The sequence below is a fragment of the Aethina tumida genome, chromosome 4 (genome assembly GCF_024364675.1).
Source record: "Aethina tumida isolate Nest 87 chromosome 4, icAetTumi1.1, whole genome shotgun sequence".
NCBI lineage: Eukaryota > Metazoa > Arthropoda > Insecta > Coleoptera > Nitidulidae > Aethina > Aethina tumida.
This window is the reverse complement of record NC_065438.1, coordinates 15,973,867-15,986,579: the sequence shown is the minus strand read 5'-3', so window position 1 is coordinate 15,986,579 and position 12,713 is coordinate 15,973,867. Positions and strand designations below refer to the sequence as shown.

Genomic DNA, 12,713 nt, shown 5'->3' with positions numbered 1-12,713 from the left:
ACTTCATTAGGATACTTCCTGGTTAATTACCTTGATGATTTTGTTAGGTTGTTCACAGATATCCATATGATGGGTTTATCTACATTTGTATTTACAATTAGGCTTCTTAAACAATGCCTGCTATCAGATTTTATACTTGGTTTCATTACTTCATTGTACTAAATTCCACTACATATGATTTCTGACAAACTTCATCCGAATTTTACAGTTTCATTTGGATATTTCTTTTTCAGCTATGTACCCAAATAGCATAGCTTCAGACAACCCACATCTCACTAGTCGATTTGAAACATCTGCACTGACTTCATTAGGATATTTCCTTGTTAATTACCTTGATGATTTTGTTGGGTTGTTCACAGATATCCATATGATAGGTTTATCTACATTGGTATTTACAATTGGGCTTCTTAAACAATGCCTGCCATCAGATTTCATACTTGGTTTCATTACTTCATGGTACTAGTTTCCACTACATATGATTTCTGACAAACTTCATCCGGATTTTACAGTTTCATTTGGATATATAAGGTTCTTTCTCATCTATATACCCAAATAGCATAGTTTCAGACAACCCACATCTCACTAGACGATTTGAAATATCTGCACTGACTTCATTAGGATACTTCCTGGTTAATTACCTTTATGATTTTGTTAGGTTGTTCACAGATATCCATATGATGGGTTTATCTACATTTGTATTTACAATTAGGCTTCTTAAACAATGTCTATCATCAGATTTTATACTTGGTTTCATTACTTCATTGTACTAAATTCCACTACATATGATTTCTGACAAACTTCATCCGAATTTTACAGTTTCATTTGGATATATAAGGTTCTTTTTCAGCTATGTACCCAAATAGCATAGTTTCAGACAACCCACATCTCACTAGTCGATTTGAAACATCTGCATTGACTTCATTAGGATATTTCCTGGTTAATTATCTTGATGATTTTGTTGGATTGTTCACAGATATCCATATGATGGGTTTATCCACATTTTTATTTACAATTGGGCTTCTTAAACAATGCCTACCATCAGATTTCATACTTGTTTCATTACTCCATAGTACTAGATTCCACTACAAATGATTTCTGACAAACTTCATCCGGATTTTACAGTTTCATTTGGATATATAAGGTTCTTTCTCATCTATATACCCAAATAGCATAGTTTCAGACAACCCACATCTCACTAGACGATTTGAAATATCTGCACTGACTTCATTAGGATACTTCCTGGTTAATTACCTTGATGATTTTGTTAGGTTGTTCACAGATATCCATATGATGGGTTTATCTACATTTGTATTTACAATTAGGCTTCTTAAACAATGCCTACTATCAGATTTTATACTTGGTTTCATTACTTCATTGTACTAAATTCCACTACATATGATTTCTGACAAACTTCATCCGAATTTTACAGTTTCATTTGGATATATAAGATTCTTTTTCAGCTATGTACCCAAATAGCATAGTTTCAGACAACCCACATCTCACTAGTCGATTTGAAACATCTGCACTGACTTCATTAGGATATTTCCTGGTTAATTTACCTTGATGATTTTGTTGGATTGTTCATAGATATCCATATGATGGGTTTATCCACATTTGTATTTATTTTTCGAGTAAATTTCATCTTTTTCTTGTTTCTACATATAAACTTTTTCCAAAAAACAGTACCTTGATTAAATATTAATTTTTTTAAATCTGGCGTTGATTCAGACTGTCATTCAGAAAATCCACGGTTCATTTTTTTAAGTTTTTATTTTTACCCATATTTACACACTGAAGGATCTATGTTTAACGACAACTGAATACCTTTCTTGTAAACTTAAAAGATATTCCATTTTTTGTCCAACGTCAAAAATGTGAAAGCAAATAATATTGAAATACACCACCTGACAAAAATATTGACCACTTTCTAAAAATCAGTTCTACTACGACATGTTAAACCGGTATAAAGAATTTTCAGTAAAATGACATTAACAAAACTAATCAAATTCTTAAAATTATTCCATACTTTTGACCACCATTGTACGTATAAATGTTTTGGCACACGTAAATGTAAATGACACACAAAAAATTTATTAAAAAAAATGCAAACTTTTTAAAGTTCATGGATAACAAGTAATAGATGTATTTACAACATTTTATGGTTGTATTAAAATTCAAAGACCATAGACCACCTCCATAAATATTCGCGATAATTTAATCGAAACGTTGTTGTTCCTGCCGGTTAATTACACCACTCGGTAATTTATCGTAACAAACCCGAAACGAAATTGGTACACGCTCGCCTCGTTTTGGGAGAAACGAGCTTCCGAATCAATAAAACCATAAATCAGAACAAAAGGGCATTATAAGTTTCGTAAGTTCGAGTGCCGATTTTTTCCTGCGACGCTACCGCGGGGCAGTAAAAACCCCCGCGATGGAGAGTGAAAAAAATTTCAGACGGGGGCGGATTTTACTGCACCCAATATGAAAATGGGCCCCGACAACTCGGCGTTGTTTTCTTTTTACAGATTACGTTATAACTTTTAATTACCGAATTGCCCATTACTCGAACGGCACAACATTTTCGCTTTTTCTATTCCTTCCCCCGTTTATTACCCATAAATCCTTTTTAATAACGACGTATCTGCTTCCTCGAATTTTTTATTGTTCCCCACACAAATGTAAAGTAGTTGGCGATTGGTTGTCGGCCGTGTAGCAAAAATGAAATTGCGCCCATTAAGTTAATGTAATTACATTTTATTTCGTTTCGTCGGTTCGTTCAGTGCGTCATGAAAATGTTTGCTCTGATATTCAGCAATGTGTAATGGCAATAAATAGAGTAATTGAATCCATTAATGATTGTAGAGGCTAATTGAAATTGTACTTCAAATAACCTACTCGCATGGCCGTTTAAATAAAAATCCACTTCAACATAATCAATGAATTGTTTAATAAACATCACTGGTGGCGGACCAATTTAACCAATTACACCTGCTTCTAAAATTAGACGACCATCAACAAATTTCCTTATTGACGTAAAAAGTGCACTAAAAGTGTTGTTGGCTCTCGAAATCGTGGCGGCCGCCACCATTTCTTGACCACTCAAAAAGTGAGCCAAAAAGTTTGGAGGAGAACTAGAGTGAACTGGCATTTCCTCTGTCAAATTTGCGTCTTCCCTTCGACACGTACATTTCGTAGATTGTGTGTTATCTGAACCGTAAATTTGTATACAACTAAAAGTGCAGAAGCAAATTTGGCATTGCAGATGCCAGTTCGTTGGTGCGCCGTGAGGAGTACTCGTCCGAGATCCTCTTCGGATTGGACCATGTCGGCATGAAGTACGAGTGTCCACTGTGCGAGGTGAACTTCACGTGCCGAAACTTGGCCGTCACACATTTGGACGAGCACTATCCGAGGGACAGTCCAGTGTGTCCGGTTATGGAGTGCAGGAAGAAATTCTCGCATCCCAACTCGGTGAGGAATCACATGAGGAGCAAACACTCGAGACAGTGGAACCTCATGAAGAAAGTGAAGTGGGGATCGGTACTGGATATTAAGTGATGTTTTTGGTTAGGGATTGTGCGCTAGATTCCTGCTTGGTTCATCCAAATTTTTTGCTTGTCAGTATTAATTTATAACTAGTGAGATTGTTCGAAAATTTTTGATTGGATAATATAGTTTTTGAGTCAAGCCGTGTATTATTTTTCCTTTTACACAACATTCATAGCACCACAACATCCACAATCAACGTCTCCACTAACTTATCTCTTGTTTTTTTTATAGTTAACAGACGTTCATTGGATATGATGAGAGTAAGAGCCACGGATCCTAGACCCTGCCCCAAATGCGGAAAGATCTACAGGTCAGCCCATACATTGAGGACACACTTGGAAGACAAACACACGATATGCCCAGGATACAGATGCGTCTTATGCGGAACAGTTGCCAAGTCCAGGAATTCCCTACACTCACACATGTCGAGACAACACAGAGGAATCAGCACGAAGGATCTACCCGTTCTACCCATGCCAGCACCTTTTGATCCAGAACTAGCCAGCAGGTAAGAACCTATTTATAACAAACTAATGTACAGTTAACAATGAATATGTTGTATTTTAGGTTGTTGGCTAAGGCAGGAGTGAAAATAAGTCCTGCAGAACTGCGTGCAAGGGCATCGCCCACGGGTCCCCGTCGCTCCGACGTGAAACTGGAAGCAAAGAGCGCGTACTCCGGCGCAGTGTCGGACGCAGGTAGTTCGATATGCGGCGATAACGATCCGGAAGATCTGACCATGTCGAATCCAAGGTACGGTGGCTTTGACTTAGCAATGTCTCCGCCCCTAAATCACCAAAATTCTTTCAAACCGAACAGGTATAACTCTACTGGTCAAGCAGTCGCTGCCAAGAGTATAGACTCCCTCCACAACCTATCGAAAGAACCCTATCCGGCTCCCCTAGCTCCTCCAGTAGCCGGCGGTAACACGACCGGCTCAGCAATCTTGGACACCTACCTCCAATTCATAACCGAAAACAGTCTCGGAATGGGTATGATGTCCCCGGATCAGGCCGCCGCCGCCATGCAGGCCGCCAAGCTGGCCCAGCTGAACGCCATGGGCTTGGACAAGGCGTCGCAGGAGCACTTCCTGCAGAAGATGCAGCAGCAGATGCAGAACGCCAGCGATTACATGATGAAGCGCAACGAGGACATCAGGCGGGGCGAGGCCGAAATGGTGAACCACGACAGAGACAAAGAGCACGAGGAGGCCGAATCGTCGGCCGGCGAGGAGGAGGAATACAGTGAGGACGAGATCGAACCAGAGACTGTCAAAGCGGGAGAATAATGTACATAGGATGGAAGTTAGGTTAAGTTCAGGCTGCCGGAGCTCTTGCCATTTCATCATCTAATACTCATTTATTCCATCCAACTACCTCAGTTTTGTATGTCATCATAGTATATTTATTACATTTCCTTTATAGGGCTGGATGAGCCAGCCCTATATGAATACTAAATATTCCATCCGTCTACCTCAAATTAGTATAGTGAACGAGTGCAAGATAATAAGGGTTTCAAGTGTATACGGTATTTTAGTAATTTTAGGAAAATTTATATTGGACTACGTTGCAGTTATTTAATAACTAAATAAATAAAAAATATTTGATGTTTCTGTAGGCTGTTGTGTAGGTTTGTACTGCATTTAGAGGTTTAAGAGTTGCAGGATGAATGTCATTTTGTTGCCAGTGATTTAGACTTAAATAATTCGAGGTTTAGCCCCACAAAAGGAATTCAAAATTCACACATTAACCAAAGGTTTTTGGAGCTACGCTCTATACTTATGTTCTTCTAAAGATACGTACTACGGTCGCATGACGTAAATATAGTTACAATCGTAACTAGAATGTAGGTTAAGTAGACAATACATGTGATGATTTTTGGAAGCTTTTTGTGACTTTGCAACGTGTCCGGTAGAATTCCAAGCAACCACCAACACTATTCCGTCCACCACCAATCAATTTTTATACACAATCTTGTTTAATTGTTCTTCAATTTATGATAGTACAAATCAGACTCACGTGGCAGGAATAGTATTAATGGTTGCGAGTCCATACGTGCACATAATTATTAAATTGTAGATGAAATATTTTTACAGATGAACAAAGTATACAATTTTATTATTAAAATACGTTTGAACAAAGTATACAAGCATTCAATTCAGGTGAAAATGGTACAAAGCGTTTTTGCCTATACAACAATATTTTTGTACGTAACTTTAATACTACTGACATGTTACAACTTTTTGAGATTTTAAAGTTTTTTTTATAGACGCTTCCATGTTCATTCAAGATGCTTCCGTTGATAAGCAATTCGTAGACATGTAACAATCAACTGATATTCTAATTCAGGAATTTCATATTAATCACTCAGGTCGAACTAATATCATTCTTTACCGAAGTACAAATTTCCGTATCACTTAATTTATAAATCTCATCCGATACACAATTGTTTATTATACAGTCTTGCCAGTTTTTTTTTTATATTTACATTTCAGTGATAATATTTCAGGTAATATAGAGCAAATATTCAGGTATCATCAAGTCATTTAGAATCATTTAAAGTCAGTCATCCTCATCAGTCATTAGTGTAAGTAAAATAGTGCTTCTTTCGTAGAATATAGACTTCCGACATAACTTCCCCCCAAGTTGCCGTCACTGCTCGAGAATAAGACGTACTTAACTGTATTATATTAGAATTTATTTAAGTTATTTAGCGTATTTTCGGCAACCCTGGTTCAACGTAGTTCTTCCAATTGTTTATGCCGTTATATAGGTCGATTTTTGAACTTTTCATTTATTGATAACAAATGTACTTAATTGCGGTCAGTGTCGTCCCTCCTCAAAGATCTACCTCCCGCGTAGATTTTTGGCGGTTTTGTGCATGGGCCAATTATTTTTATACCTCAACGTTCTTGTTCTTCGCTATAATATGGAATGAAATGACAATGGTGAAATTACGTGTTAAGCATTGTTAAATGTTAGAATGTAATCGCTTTCCCATTTTGAAAATAAAAAATAACAAAAATGATAGTTTAGGTATAGCCATAGCACTCGAATAGAGGTCATTGTTATTTATTGAATAAGTCATAGCATAGAATATATTGTTATATTCAGAAAGAAAATAATATTGGATTGATAATAGATTTGAGCACCAACTGTGTCCCGATTATGTTTTGTCATAAAAATCCAGTGGATGTTGCTTTAAGTTTACGAATAATCCATGTTCTGGTGCGATGCGGTGTTCATAAAAGTGTGGAAAAAGCATAAATTGTTTATGTTGCTTGTTTTTGGTTTTATTTTATTTCGAAGATAACAATATTGAGTTTGAGGTATGTTGTTGTATATAGTCTCAATATTTCTTGTTGAAGAGTTATACTTTTTTGAATTCATTTATTAGTGATGTACATATTATTTTTAATAACAATCAAATGCAAATAATTATACGATAAGGTCTTGATGTTGCAACTCCTGAAAGCTAATGTCACTGAAGGAATTGCAGCATCCACAAAAATCTAACCTACAACCAATGACGTTGTGGGTTAGATTGCATATTATTTTACTGCATATGTGATGTACTGTTTCAGCCAAAGCTAACGTTAATGAACAACACTGAGTTGTTGATTAAAAAGTTGGTTGTGGATTTTGATATTGTTGTTTTTCCATAATACCTACCTCATTTTAAGAATTTTATAGTAAGACTTACAGACCTCAAGTAATTTTAAAGACAGATCTCTCATCAATAATACTGGTATTTTTTGTACGAAAAACAAATAATATTAAAAAAAAATAGATTGTCTAAGCTTAGAGTGTACAGTTGTTTTTTATAGATTTGCTGAGGAATAATATTAACATGTGGAAATCCGTATGGCGAGCTTAAAAATAATAAAAATACGTGTGCAGTGCCATATTTTAAGAATAACAAGGCAAAATCGCATCCCGCGGCTCCTGCTGAGCCGCAGGCGCGATGGTTTTTGTCCGTAGGACTCTACAGCAGTCATTAAGAAATGCAAATAACCGGAAAATTGTTCCTAACTGAGTACGGTTCCTCAACAATATATTTTCGGTAAACCGACCATCGGTGTGTGTATATAAAAAAATAAGTGTATGCTTTAATGGCAGTGTAGAGTCTAAAAAATTGTAAAATTGTATTTATTGTTGAGGGGCTGGGTGCCTTCGAAAAAAAAAATATATTACAGCTGGTTTCAGTACTCCCAAAAAGTCCTGAAGACCAATGCTAATCAGAGTTCCTAACGATCCCCTTTTTAAGAGGTGAAAAATACATTTAAAAAAAATAACTTGTAACTTTTATATAGCGTAGTGAACCGTTTGACACCGAGATATAGTTTTGCTAACTGGCAAAAATCGTATATACACTATTATTATATGAACATAGGTGTACATGTATAAGAATTATTATTATATATAAACTGAATAGGTATACCTAAATACCCACCTTCTATGTTGAACATTATTTGCATTTCTTTTTTATTTATACTTGTACTTAAAACTTTTGTGAAATATTTTATTTTTGAGATTTTTATCGTTAAATGTCTAACTTTTTTATTTTGTAAAATGTTCCTAATATTTAAGTTAGGATTATGTTAAGTTTTATCGTCCTTGTTTATTTAGAGGTAGGTGCAATAAGAATATTTTGATTAGTAATGTTATTATAAATATAAATATACCTATTTGCCATATTATTATATTACTTATTAATACTTTCTGTATTGCTTGGGTATCATTTATACATAATAAATTAATAATAAAATATGTTTGTTTTATTTACTTATTTTTGAATAAGTGTTGCTTAAAAAATATACAACTCGGACAATTTTGTATGTCAGCAAAGTATACTTCTTCCCTTATAGAACTGGATGAACTAATTCTGAAAAATTTGTACTGGACTAAGTCGCAGATATAAATAACTAAATAAATAATTAAGAACTGATGTTTCTGTAGACTCTCCTGTAGGTTTGTACTGCATTTAGAGGTTTAAGAGTTGCAGGATGAATGTTATTTTGCTGCCAGTGATTTAGACTTAAATAATTATAGGTTTAGCCCCACAAAAGGAATTAAACATTGATACATTAACCAAAGTTTTTGGAATTTACACTCTATTATGTTAAGTAGTATGTGTATCAAATAGACAATACAGATACAGACTCACGTGGCAGGAATAGTACTCCTGGTTACGAGTCCTTATGTGCAGATAACTATTAAATTGTAGATGGAGTACAAATGAACAAAGTATTTAATTTTATTAATAAAATAAGGTTGAACAAATTATATCAAAGAAAATAAAATGTGATGAATTAAATTAACATTTATGCATTTAAGAGTAGAGACTTAAAATAAAATGGCAAATGAATAAATGAAAATTTATATAAGTTATAAATAAGTTTGTACAAAATTTATAAACAAATTACAATTTAATATTCAATGAAATTTAATGGTATATGTTAATTCCTATGACCTAAAATTTCTTCTTCCTTTAATTAAATAAATATTATATAACATATATGTTCTATTTTGCTTTATATATTAAAATTTTTATTTCACAAAAGAAACTATAAAAATGTAATACCTGAAAGTACACACAACTGTGTGTGTTGTGTTCAATAGTAAGTAAATGATAAATGATGTTGAAGTGATCAAAATTTGGGACCAGGTAGAATTTATTTTTTCGTAAACACAGGTTACACGTGTTTAAATGTGGTATGTATTGTCCTAAAATACATACCTGGAATTCAATGTGATTTACTCTTTTCATAGTGACACAATAGGACGAGAAAAAGAGGAGGACACCCCAGAATCTACGATACTGTTTCATTATGGAAAAACTTTATTACATACAAACTACATTGGACTAAATATTACAGAAATAGAAAAAAAAATATATTTTTTGGAATTTGACAGGCTGTAGTTAAAAAGTTACAAATTTATTATTTCTTACAGTATCGTAATTCCCCCAAAGAACAGAATAATAGACACTAAGTATATGCAACCATGATTACATTAAGAGAAATCAAGAATATTTTAATTAAAAATGTATTTTTATTATTTTTTAACTTATTACCAATTTATTAATAATTTTTATACTATATTTGCATTGTACAAATATAGTATTTCGAAGTAGTTTAGAGTAATAAACCATGACTGTTACTCGGAAGACCTATTTCATCGTACCTCCAGGAATTTACATGGAGACATAAATTTAAAAATCGCAACATGTTTATGAGCATTTTAAAATGTATCAGGAAGCAATATCCAGTGGAATAGATTTTTTTTTGTTCAATTGATTTTGTTTTTTATTATAAAATATGTAATGTTCTTTTAATCTATTATTTTTTATAAAAATTATTCTCCTTTGTAAATTTACCTAATTAATAAATAATTTCTGAATTTATTTAATAATAAAATTTAAATTAGATAGTTAAACTATCAAAGAAATATAGAGTAAATAAAAAATTAATATACTAGTTAATAAACTGTGATTAGCCGAATTTTATCTTTTTTAGAGATCAACCACATAAATGACATAAGTCATACATATAGATTTTTTTAATAACAATTTTCTCTACATATTTTGTTAAAATTAAAATCTGGCAACTATGCTGTCTAAAAACTTCTAAACAGATGATTTCAAATCAAGTTGACGCATGCGCTAAAAATATTTCTTATAGTCGCGGATTCTGCAATATTACCCAGAATCGTAATTCCCTCAAAGGACAGAATAATAGACACTAAGTATATATGCAACCATGATTACACATAATACCACAATGTTAAATTTATATCAGATCAAAACTTGTTATCTTATTGTTATAATTTAAAATAAAAATTAGTAAATCTTAATATGACTTAATATAGTGTATTCTTTATTTAATTAATTAGTTAGATTACTAATTTGTAAACGTAAATGAATATGCATAAAACTTAATAGGTCTTAACAAGTCTTAAGAAGATCACAGAAAGTCATCACGTAATTTATTATAATTAGCAGTTAAAATTTATTGCCAACAACGACCTAACGACTTGTCGGTTATTATTTACTTCTATTCGCCATAAATCTAACGTTGACACAAAAACTTTGACCCCCATTGTGCCATCCGACAATGGTCACGATTACCCTTATAGTTGACGCCATTAATTTAAAAGGGTTTTTTCCCCGTCCGTAAATAACAATCACGGTTCCGATGCGGTTTTTACCAGTGCATCTGCACCGCATACTTCGGCTTTCTAAAAGGTGCGAAGTGACACATTTTGTTTCCTGGTTATAAATATGGTCCATTATGGGACTTTATTGGTTTAAAATGGAATGCCGTACTGGCCCAGAACTCTATAACATCTACTTTATGTCGGTTTTATGTGCTCATGTGTTTCGCCAACGTTATCGAATTCGAACACACCCAGAAACTGTTATTAAAGTTATATTTTTTATTATTACGAGTCCCACCGTCGAGATTTGCAGCGTCTGGTGCCTTTTGTGCGTTAATAAAACCATTATGCACAGAAGCGTACAAATTAACGTGCGATGGAGCATAGTTTTTGATTTATGTCAGATATTAACTAATTTGCTACGAATGCCCGTTTCCCAGAACCACGTCTTGCCTTCCGAACAGGCGCAAGAACTCCCTGAATTTATGACGTCGATTATAATAATCGTAAATAGAAAACCGTGTCCAGATAAAGTATTTGATTTATTAAACAATTATCGTCAAACCGATGGCATCTGAACGTACGGGCCAGTACGGCTCTAATTAAGATGAATTACCCGTTTAATTTTGCGCCCCTGAGCTCAGACTCGAACCCAGAAAGTCGCAATCATGTCGGATGACTTAATCAGTTGCGTATGACCGATGGTGTGTTGCAGTTTTTATTGAAATAAATTGTTCGCACCGGATTTTACACAAATTAAATTAAGGAAGTAAACAAATTTGTCGTTATTAACGATGTACAGATGTTTGGTTCGGCTCAGTAACTGGGTCCGATTATATTTTCTACACATTTAATGTGTTTCAGCATTCCGGAAAGTTATGAGCTATTAAATTAAGCAAACATATTTCACTTGATTAATACACCGCAATTTATTCTGTCTGTTAATTATGAAAATCAGGTTGTCGAGATGTTGAACACATGTATCAATCGATAAATCTCTCAGGATTAAAATTTTTAAAACCACCCCTTAGTGTGTTTTTGTGTGGGAACTACTGTATGAGCATTGAGACAAGTTGAGGCGGTTTAGAATTTAAATTGGATGAAGCAACAGAACTGAACCAGGATGTGAAACATCGATCATCTAAATATGACCGTTTACACTATCAACAGAAAATCTCGCCATCGTTGCTCCATAAATCATATCGAACTGTTTAAACAGGATGATTTTTATTTCGGTGTTTACCTCACGACTGGGTTTTACAAGAGTTACACGCCAGTGTACATATCTATAAATATATATGCTCAATGTTTGAGTGGTTTATGGTTCGAATTGGTCACATATCACTTCGAATGTTTGTGGAATTTCGAGAGAGGTTACGGATTTTTATTGCGCCAGAAATATTTTGATTTAAACCAAAAAAAAACGTTTAATAAACGTGCCCACTGAGGTCGCTGATAACAACTGCTTGATAAAATTTCTTTCGGTTGCTCAACTACACGTTCTTGCGATCTTTATCGAGCGAGATATTTTCCGTGGAATACCCCGTGTTGAAAGCCGAACATTAGACCACCAAAGGGGCACCATTTATCTTAACTACGAAAACAGGCAAGACAAATTCATCAGGTGTATAAATCAATATGGGTATTTATTGTTGTTTGTATTGGTACCTGGGAAATGTTCGTACGTGAAAAAACTCGTGTGGGAAACATCTACCACTGCGGGCAAACTTTCACGGCGGCGAATTCGATTCGTTTAAGGTAAATATTGAGAATATTAACGCGGAAAATGCATAATTCATACAGCGAGACGTTTTATCTGTTGTAAATGGGCATAATTTGTAATTTGTACAAGGTGTTTACAGCTAATATGAGTCTTTGGACTTTTTGCAAAATTAATTAGTTCTTGTTACCTATAAATAATGCAATCGCTGGCTGATACATAAATTAGAAATTTCTGGTTACCGACATGTATACATTTCTCATTTGAATTGTTTGTATGACAAT

General features: G+C 34.1%; 1 protein-coding gene across 3 annotated transcripts in view; it reads left to right on the top strand.

Moving 5' to 3' along the window:
- Positions 1-8,303, top strand: part of LOC109604695 (protein abrupt) — a 39,373-nt gene extending 31,070 nt beyond the window's left edge. The window contains exons 7-9 of one of the 3 annotated variants that reach the window (XM_049965858.1): positions 3,784-4,060; positions 4,120-4,305; positions 4,372-8,303. In XM_049965858.1, coding sequence (XP_049821815.1) covers positions 3,784-4,060; positions 4,120-4,305; positions 4,372-4,840 — 932 coding nt within the window. In that variant the 3' untranslated portion in view covers positions 4,841-8,303. Of the gene's footprint in view, positions 1-3,265; positions 3,691-3,783; positions 4,061-4,119 lie in introns of those variants that run through there. The other 2 variants (XM_020021229.2, XM_049965859.1) reach the window with 2 other exon arrangements.
- The last annotated feature ends 4,410 nt before the right edge of the window (positions 8,304-12,713 follow it).